Source organism: Poecilia mexicana, unplaced genomic scaffold (assembly GCF_051168715.1).
Source record: "Poecilia mexicana isolate PSO_F unplaced genomic scaffold, ASM5116871v1 scaffold_4, whole genome shotgun sequence".
Classification (NCBI taxonomy): domain Eukaryota; kingdom Metazoa; phylum Chordata; class Actinopteri; order Cyprinodontiformes; family Poeciliidae; genus Poecilia; species Poecilia mexicana.
In genome coordinates this window covers 27571269-27582526 of record NW_028263373.1, presented here as the reverse complement: position 1 = coordinate 27582526, position 11258 = coordinate 27571269, and the positions used below count along the sequence as shown (strand labels likewise).

Below are 11258 nucleotides of genomic sequence, written 5' to 3'. Positions count from 1 at the left end.
TCTAAAAATACCTGCCCCGTATCTGCTCCATTTTGACGTTTGTGGAACTCCTCTTGCAGTGACTCACAGACACCATTCTTTAAGCAGTGCTACCGTTTATTTTTAGCTACTTTGAGGATGATCTCTCACACGAGATCAGATTCTCAGGCAGGCGCGCGGCGATCAAATAGGTTCCTGTCGTCATCAGTCAACATGGAAACATGATTAGGAGAAGGGAACATCGTGTTTGAAGCATTAACGGGAGGTCATCTGCTGCTGCAGCTTAACTCTTCGAGTGTTTCCAAAGTAGGATGATAAAATATGCAAATTACAATAGAGATGTTATTGTCAAAAAGGCAAATACTACTACCTTATAGTATAACAGTGCTAACTTTACTGTTACCAAGCTAATATTTTATGCTTAAGGACAACCAACACAATTTAACATGGTTAAAAGCGTAATTAAATTAAACTAACTTAATTTAATCTATTTAAATTCATCATCCAAAAGACTTCTTCAGTTGAAGAAGTCTTTTGGATGGGGCAAAATGTCTTCACGAATCAAGAGAAGTCCTCTTCCCTTCTACTCAACCATTTAGGATTGTCATGTTCTGGATGACAGAGAATCTACAAAAGCATATTTTAAAGGGGCAGGATTATGACACATAGTGCCATTTTAGAGCACAACTATGCAACTATGTTACCTTCAGTTGTTAAAATACCTGATATCAAATATGACTTCAAAGAAATTTCACTTCATAATAGAAATTGAGCCTCTGTCTCTTTAAGAAAGCCTTCTCTTTCTGAAACTCCGCCTTCAGGAAGTCATCACAACGTCTCTCTCCAACTTACAGGTATTTTGGACAGCTGAATCGTTGCCATGGAGATTAAAGGATTTCTCAGATGTGACTGAAAAAAATAATTGAAACACTCCAGGTATGTTGTCATTCTTATTCTTGTAATAAAATTCTAGAATTATTTCCATTTTAAGAGGGAAGTTTCATTACTTCTCTGACCCAATGAACACTAGCTAACTAGATAAGCTAATGTTTGTTAGCTACTTAGCATCTGTAGCTAGCAAAGCTAAGTCTTATTTCCATGTCAGAGCAATTTCTCAGGTGAAGATAACTTTTGAAGAAAACAGAAAAGTTAGACTGTATTTTTAAGCTGAGGTGATTTAGCATGATTTTTATTTTTAACTGACCTCTTCAGATATGTTACTATTGCTCATGTAGCCAGCCTACATGTTTAAGTTGAAAGTCTCTTATCTTAAATATTACCCAATAGCCCTCTAAGTGTAAGGATGTAATATAGAGCATTTTTAAAACTGTAACCAAAAAAGTAAAACCTACAATCTGCACAGAGAGTGTCACATGCAGAGCTCAGTGAAAAAGACCAGATGGAAGAAAATGAACTCATCAAAAAATGACAAACTACCATGTTATCCTCTCTTGGTTTTGTATTGTGGGTTCTGCGGTCCCCCACTTTTGTCTTCTCGTACTGTTTTCTTGGATTCTTGGATTGGATTCTTGGATCCTTTTGTTTTTGTAGTTTGTGTTGCTTTCTGCTCTTAAGAGGAAGGAATCATGCATTTGACAGGACCGTCACTTGGATACACTCCTAAACGACAATTACAAAACCTGTTGTTTATGTTGAGATAACTTTTTAATGCTGTTGTGTTTTCTTTTTTTTTTTTGCTGGGCTCACCATGTTAAAATTTCACTCCTGCTTCTTATTTAGAGCATTGCTAGCTATAAGTTTATACATTTTTTTTTTCCTGTTACAAATAAACAAATCCAATGTATTTAAATGACATTTTGTGGAAGTAGAGAAGAAGGGGCGAACAGGAAGTCTTCATGCCTTTTTATGTTACTGTAATATTTGATAGCTGTGCTCACATTAGCTTACCTTTCTAATAACTTTCAAAATTTCAATCTGCTAGTTTTCCTAAGAAACTTTTTTAACTATTTTGAATGATTAATTGAGAGTACTGTTTGGTAACCAGGATCAAAGTATGTGTGATTGAATTTATTTTTTTTTTGTAAAGTACCTTGAGATGACATTTATTGTGAATTGGTGTTATTTAAATAGACTGGATTGAATTTAATTGAATATCCACGCTTAAAATTATTAGATGCCAATAAACAACACCTACATGCTAACCAGTATTTTCAGTTTTAACTGTGTGCTGGTTTCATTTAACCTGTAGCTAGATGGATGGATGGTCTCTGAACTGGTAACCATGAACATAAAGCCCGACTACAGTTACTACCCTTCATGCTCACTCGGCGATAAGTCAAAAGAAAAGCTAGCTGACGGATCTACATCGGGAACTTGTCATTAACACACCAGTACATGCTTTTAATCCGACTCAACTCTTTTTGTTTAAAGTACCCAAATTTTGGTACAGTCGGTCTTGACTGGTTTGGAGTAAATGGTGGTGCTCTATAAGGTGTCAGCTGGAGGCTTTACCTTCCGCTGGAGGAAGTCTTGCATGATCTCCATCGAAAGACAAAAGAAACAAGCTTGCTTCTCGCCTTAATATTGGGCATGTCATAGCATGTCTTTGTTATATTCCTTTCGTCATTGGTTTGCCACTTGGTGTTGGCTATGCTCCAACAATCCTCTCAGAGCTAGTGAGAGTTCCTTGAGGACTTTACAAAGGTCAGTCTGGCCTCAAAGCTGGTTAGCTTCTGGTCAGTAGTGACAAGGATATCAACACAGCAATTGCCAATACTTATCAACGTAGCTCTGGAGGCTGTCCAGGGTTTTTTTGCCTAGTTTTCTTGGATGGAACAAAAAGGACATAGGTGAATATTTTGATTTAATTTGATATATGGTTGGTTTTCTTTTTGGCTGGTTTAACCGGAGTTGGATAATTTGTTCAGTAGTGCTCCACCATGATTACTCATGACCAACTCTCACGAGATTCGAAGACATTGTGACCTCCCCAAGAAAACTAACACTACACATCACCCAGAGCAGTAAAACAAGGTAGTGGCAGCATGATGTTATGGGGATTCTTTTCTACAGCATGGACAGGAAAGCTGGTCAGAGTTGATGGGAGCAATTATTGCTTGGGAATCAGTTGGACGTCTCTCCACAAAGGAAGTGATGATTGATTAGTGCAACCGGATCCAACTCTTTCTTGCCACATGTTCTTCTGACTAAAGGACGGCTTTGGTGTTGCATGCACAAAAACAGCTGTAATCCTCATATATTTGCTCTTATGATTTTGATTTATTTTTGTATAAATGGGGCTTGCATGCAAACACAAAAGTGTGGTTAAAACTAAACCAACATTTAGACATTTCAGCATTGCCTGGTAGGAAATCCAAAAGTAATTGAAGTATAATTACATGTTGATTGTGATGTAATGGTACAAATTTTGGTAATGATGGTCTGAATTATGGACTGAGCTGTTGTTTTCAACCCTAACTGCAGCTGATCTAATTTCAGTACGTCCTCTCAACATTACTGCTTCTCAGTTTCCAGAAAATTGTCCCCTAAAACGCCTGCAAAGTGTTAAAATATTCACTCGGTAAAAGCCAGCCACATGAGGATCGAGGTGATTACCACGTGAGCATATTTTTCCATTCAGGCAAAAGCATCTCCTAAATATCTGAATTACATCTAAACAGAAAAAGCATGTCATTTAAGGTACACCCTTATCTGCAGAAAGACTCGGTGTGTGTTCTGCGTCGCAGTCCACCTTAAAAAGTTAAGTCAGGACAACGTTTGGAATTGTCCCGCGACCAGCAAATTACACATCCCTCCTGGATGCGAAACATCTGGACAACAAAAGGGCTCAGAGGAGCTTAAAGTGAGACAGCTGTGAGACAGTACAGCAGACAGACTCTGGTCGTCGACATGAATCCTGCTCTGCTGGCGTCTGTCTTGTCCTTGCTGGCCACAGTGGCAGCTCAGCCATATGACCACTATGACATGGGCTGGGTGAATGGCTACCGCCAGGGCTTCAACTTCCAGTGTCCCCATGGAGAGCTCCTGGTTGCCATCAGGAGCTACTTCAGTGAGAAGGAAGGCTCGGATCGACTGTGGTCTTTTGAGTGCCAGGCTGTACCTGAGAATCTGGGTGAGCCAAGCGACTGCTGGTGGGACGACATCAACCGAGCCGGATTGGAGTGGTGGGTACTGGCTTTCTTTGACTCCTCAGCTGGATAGACTTTTAGGTGCCACATACTGAGAGTTATGATGCTTGAAATTCAAATATACAAATCTCAAGGGTCTCAATCAGATATAGAGAAGAGTTGTGTTGTACATATATAAAACAATGATCGTTACTCATTTCATAGCTGTTCACTCACTTTTTAAATATATAGTTTCGAGTGAGGCTAAGTAAAATAGATTTAATAAGTAATAAATCATATTTCAAATGACCAAACCTAAAGTTGATGATGATTGGTGGCACAAATCCTGGGTTAGGACTTTGTCTTGATGTTTGAGTTGAAGAGAAGATTCAAATTAAAAAAATACATTATTGATCCTAAAGAAAAATTAAATGTTTCTTTGTTGAAATTAAATGAAAGCTCAACTAAATGAAAAACTTATGTGGAGGAATCTCACTTTTGATTCTGGTTAAGCAATTCAAACTGACATAAAAAAAATAACCTCCTTTTCACTCATTTTGGGTTCAGATATTGATCTAGAAATGTTAATTTTCTTTGGAAACAAACTTTACAAAGATGACATTTTATTTTTTGAACAGGGTTTCAGCTGAGGCAGATACCTCCAAGTCTGCTTTACAATTACTACTACTAGTACTACTACTAATAAATTTTATTTAAAACAAACTTTTCATTTACAGAAATCTCAAAGTGCTACTATTAATAAAACAATTAATATAAAACCGCAACAAACAGGGACCATAAAATACAGATTTAAACATTACTATCCTGTTGGCTACAAAGTTCATATGAAGTAAATTTTCCTGCTGTGCCCTCTCAATGCGTCTGCACTGTGTATACAATTAACCTCCCAGTCAAAGGGTGGCGCCAAACACATAGCAAATTACTTTTTAGCATCAATACTTTGTTGTTGTTTCCCAAATAACTAGCTAGAGCTTCTCCTTGGTAAAAAAATAAAAACAACTTTAGACTTAAATTGTAAGTTAGTCATAGTCCACCTTCAACACATACTGCAAAAGAAAATGCAGCATATTGTGGTGTGTGCTTCCCTTGTAAGGTTAGTACTACCAGCCCATGTCTTCTTGGCATAAGTATGAGAGGAGTTGTTTTAAGAAGGTATAATATGTTTGTCTTGGGCCCAGGTTGACTTGTTGTTAGCTTTAGCCTCTGGTAACAAGTGCGAGAACATTTTTTAACTGGCCACAATCTCTCAGCAGAACCCCAGTTAAAAAAAACCCCAACTCAATTATTCCTTTAATAAATGAGTATTTATTAAATGAAAATATAAAACAATCACAATAACCGGTTGTTACACATTTGAGAATTGTTTTCGGTCATTAAAAAGGATTATTTTTAATTTCAAGTGTCATATTTTTCAGCCGCAGAACTGTAAGTATTGAGAAAATTTGAATTAATTTGCATTTACTTTGCTTTTCAAACAAAGTATGCAATTTTCAAATCTATTGTTGACAACAACAAACAAGATTAATGTGTAGGTCTAAATTTTTCTTCACAAGTGGTAACAAATTCTAAGCAGACTACTTTTTAATAATTAACTAAGGACAAAGGATGTTATTGAACGTAAATATGTCAGAATCAGCCATCAGGTTACTTCACCTCTGTAGTTAGTTATGAAAATGATGCATTTAACATTACAGTTAAACATTAATAAATGTATAACAGTAGTTATACATTTATTAAAAACGCCTATTCAACAACATTTTCATTTGTCTCAAACTGAAATTACAGTACAGATTTCACACGTGTTCCTTTTTTATTGCTATCATAAAATGCAGAGAAGCAAAGCAGACCCGGTATGAATCATCATCTTTCTCCGATCCGTTTCCTGGGAACACAGCCGTGTCCAAAAAACTCTAACATCTCCGTCCAGAGGCCCATTTAGAAATCCTTGCAACGGATTTATAGACCGTATGGTTTTAGACATTTCCTGAAATTTTTGCAACACGGCACTCATAAAAATCGAATGGTGTTAACAGACTGTCCGCGCACAATCCAGACCAAGGCTAGCCAGTTTGTGGGTTTAAAAAATGTTTAAAAAAGAAAAGAAAAGAAAAAGATAGATGACAGAAACTTTATTGATCCCTTTGGGATTTTACCTAAGGGAAGTTGTTATTTCACACAGCTGCACATCAAATACTTAAACTTTTTTTTTTAAAACAAAGAAGCTGCTGTTGGATTTAAATGTGCATTTTTAGATGCCGAACCCTAAAATAAACACCTTTCTCTAACCATCAGTTTCACTGAAAGCTTTTTTAATTAAGGGATTTAAATGACCCTCTGGAAAAAAAAACACCATTGAAAGGAGGAATTGTAGTCTGACGATGGTGTGCTTCGGTCAAAAAAACCTAAACCAGTCTATATCTGCTTCTGATGACAGGTGTGGTTTGGAGAAAAACGCACAATTTAAATTCTAAACTTTTTCCTTTGGGTTAAGCTAAGTGAACTCAATGCACCACTTGGACTACAGCGTGAAAGTTTTTTTTTTTTTTTTTTTTTTATTGCTGCCACGCCCGCCTGTCTTTATCACAGCGGGGTGATTGAATTCAACAGGGTAGAACATTGCCCTGCAGGAAATTAACCCGACTGACTGAAAGCTGTGTTCGTCTTTGCTGTGATAAGGTCCTACACACGCAGCATTTCCTGTTGTCTGGTTCTGGTACATCTAAGATGTCCTCCAGATACTGTAAAGGGCCAAAGCAAAAATGAAGAAAGAAACAAAACAAACTGTAACTCATGACTTGTGTCTTTGCAGGACATCCACATGTACCCGGAATGGCCTGGTGGCGGGCGTTCAAAGCAAGTACTTTGAATCCACCCTCGACCGCGAATGGCAGTTCTACTGCTGCTACTACAAGCGCCGCTGTCCGTACTCCTGCATGTACGTTCCTCACACAGTACGCCGGGCACGTCGAGGAAGCGCTCTGTCACTTTTGGCACCTTCTTTCTTGAGAGTTAGATAATGCAAATTGAGAGCAACCACAAGAACACGGTGCAAAGAGCGGGGAGAAAACGTTCATTCACGTTCACGATGTGTTCTAGACAAAAACAGTTAAAGCAGCCAGAAGAATTTGTCATATCTGGATATGATATAGTACACAACCAGAAGTGTAGCAGATGTCCAAGTGTATCAGGAGTTGACCAATGAGCTTGAAGTGGGAGTGGTGTGTTGTGCAACCATTTAGCAGATGTCATAGTGACTTGCTAGTGGAAGCAGTGAGGGACATACCTATGGCGAGGAATTTCTTGATTTGACCACACGGCCTCGATCAGTTCTGTTATGTAAAGTTGGACTGTTCTTGTTGGCCATTTAAATTCTTTTGTCTGTTATTATGTGATTTCAGAATTGGGTAGTAACTGCTTACGTTTACTTGAGTAACTTTTCATAACATATGTACTTTTAGGAGTATTTTGCTGTACTTTTTACTTGTGTAATTTTATCACAAAGTATCACTATTATTAGTTGATTAAAGTGTCTGGATACGCTGCTCTCTTCGAGTAACTTCACTAAATGAAGGGCAAGCTTTTACCACTGGCTCTTTGTCCCTAATGTATCCCCAAAGCATGATGCTACCACCACCATGTTTCACCGTTTGGTGAAACATGGTGGTGGTAGCATCACCAAGCTATATTTATGTTGTTAGTTTTCCAACATAAATATTTCCTTGCGAGTAAGCCAAAACTTACTACCACTGCCAAGAAATAGCCGTTCTTACATGCACCAGTTGGAAATTCTGCATAACAGGAAATGTATTAATTGAAATTATAAAAAAAAAAAAAGAGATTAAAGTACAGTCCAGAGTTTCTGTTTTGCTCCTGTAACTCTCAGCAAAGTAAGAGCAGAAGTTTTGTACCTGTAATGTTGCATGTTAGTCTGTACCTTTTCAAAACAATTATCCGCTGCGTTCCTCAGGAAGACCACCGATGTTCCTGAATACTACAGAGAGGAGGGAGAGATGGTCATCCCTGCTTATGGCTACTTCATCCGAGGGGCCCAGACCACATTCAGCGGAGTGCTCAGGTTAGGCCTAAAACACCAACAACTTATTTGTGAATGGGTACAACCTGTTCAAATACAGCCTGGCCAGCAGGGAGATTATTTTGTTGTAAATAAGGAAAGAACTCCCCAAATGTCACGCTTGTCGAACTGACAGTTTTTCTTCTCGTTCCTTTATTTCAGAGATCGGCAGTGGAAGTACATCTTGTGTAGACTGACGGACTTTGACTGTGAATTTGAGAATTTATAAACCTCGTAAGGAGCGCCTTATTTACACACAAACATGTGAAAACGTATAACCACTACTTAATCCAGCCATACCACAGTAATGACAAAGCATAAACATATTAAAGCTCATGTTTATATCTTTTCATGTAATAAATAGACCAACTTAAGGAATGTTGTCTTGTAACCACTCTTCTTTTTTTTGTATTGCTTTAGCATTAAGAACTGATACATGATGACACAAAACAATACACAGTGAAATAAGCATCTGCACAGCCTTGGAGCTCCACAGCTTTTCACCTGGGGAGGACTGTTAACGGCATGTTTTGCAAGTGTTTCCCAGACCGTAAAATGTTTATAGCATTTTTGGGGAAAAAATGGCTTTCTTCTACAATTTCCCAGCTAGAGAACCAAAAGTGCTCAGTGAGCTGTGTGACTGAGGATATTCTCTTGATGGAAAAATTGGAGCTATAGTTTAGGGTAATGAGGAGGAACCAGGCATTATGTGTGTTGCAGCCGACTGTGTCGCACCTATTTCGAATGGTTGCCAAACCATTTCTTCATGTATAACATGTTATGTTTGCCATTTTTATCTGTGTGAAAAAAATGGAATAAAAAAATATTTATTGTTAAAGATTATTGTGTTTACTTTATGGAAATACATTTTTAAAAAATAAGTAAAACATTTAAAATTTCTTTGCACATCATATGCAAAGGAACTAACTATATGGGAAGTGGTGGGAGTTGTGGGAGAATGATGGAAAAGTATGAGCCTCCCAAATGTTAGCTGAGCCATGATGAGCTCCTTTGGGCTTAACTTGGCTTAAGGTAAGCTTTAAACTGATGATATTGCCATAACAGAAAACAGAGCAGGAAAACTGTTAGTGTGCCTGCATACTTCGCCAAAGGGTTTGACATCAGGGATTAGGGTTTTGGTGTGTATCCACAGCGGTCGTTGGGTGAGAGGCACACCCGTAAGGACAATTTTGGAAAGCTAATTGACCTAACCGTCATGTTTTTGGACTGTGGCAGAAAGACGGAGAATCCGGAGAGAACATGCGTGAATGTGGCTTTATATAGAAAGATAAGACTGAGTTATAGTGCTGCATTGAATTTTCCTCAGAAGCCACAGCGAATTTTCTCACATCTGAGTTTAGCTAGTTTCAGATGCTAACTACTACTGTTAGCTATTTACTAGCAATTTAAACACAAACACTCACAGCAGAAATACATTGTGATACAAACCATCAGACGATGGTCAATAGACTGACCAGAGTTTCTGTAAAACACAGTTTGAGATGGATAAAAACCTTTTTTCTAACTGTGGACAACTATGTCCGTCGCTTTATTTTCAGCGAAGAGGCCACTACAAAACTAGACAAGCACAGAAACATGGACTACACAAAGTTCTGGATTCTTTAGAATTTCATTGAAACTCTTAGCGATTTGAGAAACCTTTACTCTGCTTCCGCTTCGTGGATCCAGTCTTTCTCGTGGGTCCAGTTTGTTTTACTTCATTACAGCTCGCCTTTGCAGAATGTGAACTCGGACCAACAAGTACAGCCAAGATGTTTGGCTGCCATTTTGTCCGCGTTCTTGGTCCATTTGTTCTGGGGTTTGTTCACCAACTCAACCTTCCATATCCATTCAAACTTAATGGGGTGGACTGGATAAAGGTCACTGGTCTCCCCGCGCCGTCCTGAAAGGGACAGGGGACCGGGGCCAGTGTAGCTTTTAGCTCTGTTTGTTTATGGCAGCTGCTGTCTCCAGGCTCGGGGCCAAACACCGCTGGGATTACACAGCTGTCCCTTAGAACGGTGGCCAGCGGAGAGCCACACGCGTGCAGCGGCCTCCTGCCCTCAGAGACCTCCTATCCCTGTGAGGGAAAGCCTCCTTCCTGAGTCCGAAGATTTAGGAAGATTTAAAGTCCCGCATTATCCTCTCCTCCCACCTACAAGTTTTCATTACAGCGAGATGAAGAACGATCCTTTCAAAACAATACCTACTCTGGCTGTAATTAAAGTTTAGAGGAGAAGCCACAAAGCTATTAAAGTCTCCTTACTGCAATCACTTTTAGAATCTGTAGTTAGCTGCCATGTAATTAAGTACTAAATATACTTTTATGGCAGCAAAGCAACAAGGAGAATAGATTTCCAAACTCTGACTTTTTTACCAGAAGCAAACGTTTTTATTGTTCGACGCGTAAAAGACATATGCCACATACTTGTGGCAATGTCACAGATTTAATGTTTTACTTAGAAATGCAATACATAAATGAAGCTGCGAGGGTGTAAAACTGAGCAAAACTCCTTAAAATTAAAGTCCTGGTGATAAAAATGAAACAAGGATTTGATTCTAACGCCTTATGAAAACATCTTAAATGTCATGGCCGAACCACAAGTTAGCACCCGACTTATATCAAACTATCAGATAAATTCAAAGCAGTGCAGAAAATATATACATTTGCACTGGAGACATTTTATGAATGTAACACTGGTTCCAATCACTCTTGGCAATTTTTGCAAACAACAAAAATATGGTAGTAATTTTGACAACAAATATTTGGCATTCTGCATTCAGCTGTCCTAAAACGGCTCGCAGAGTTGTTGAGCCGTTAACCACACATCTTGGACTCACTCGCAGTAAAGAAACCATTTTAAATATGAACATGATTTAGAAAATAATATTGGCCTTTAGCTTCTAGAAGCTAAGTGCTGCTGAATCAGACGAATAACTGATGAGCAAATATGAACATCTCTATGAAATAAGCAGAAGTTTTCATTCAGATGTCATTAGCGAAGACGTTTGAGCAGATAAGTGTGATTGATCTGAGAACGTAGACTCATCGCAAGCGATGACGCGTTGCTTGAATTCAATGTGAGATTTATACATAT

At 38.5% G+C, this 11258-nt stretch overlaps 1 protein-coding gene across 1 annotated transcript; it reads left to right on the top strand.

Annotated features, from left to right (window-relative positions):
• Window positions 1-3726: 3726 nt before the first annotated feature.
• dpt (dermatopontin) lies at window positions 3727-8998 on the top strand. The gene is made up of 4 exons (XM_014981741.2): window positions 3727-4124; window positions 6898-7023; window positions 8056-8163; window positions 8323-8998. The coding sequence occupies exons 1-4, from the start codon at window positions 3850-3852 to the stop codon at window positions 8387-8389; spliced, it is 576 nt and encodes a 191-aa protein (XP_014837227.1). The 5' UTR covers window positions 3727-3849; the 3' UTR covers window positions 8390-8998.
• Window positions 8999-11258: the final 2260 nt, after the last annotated feature.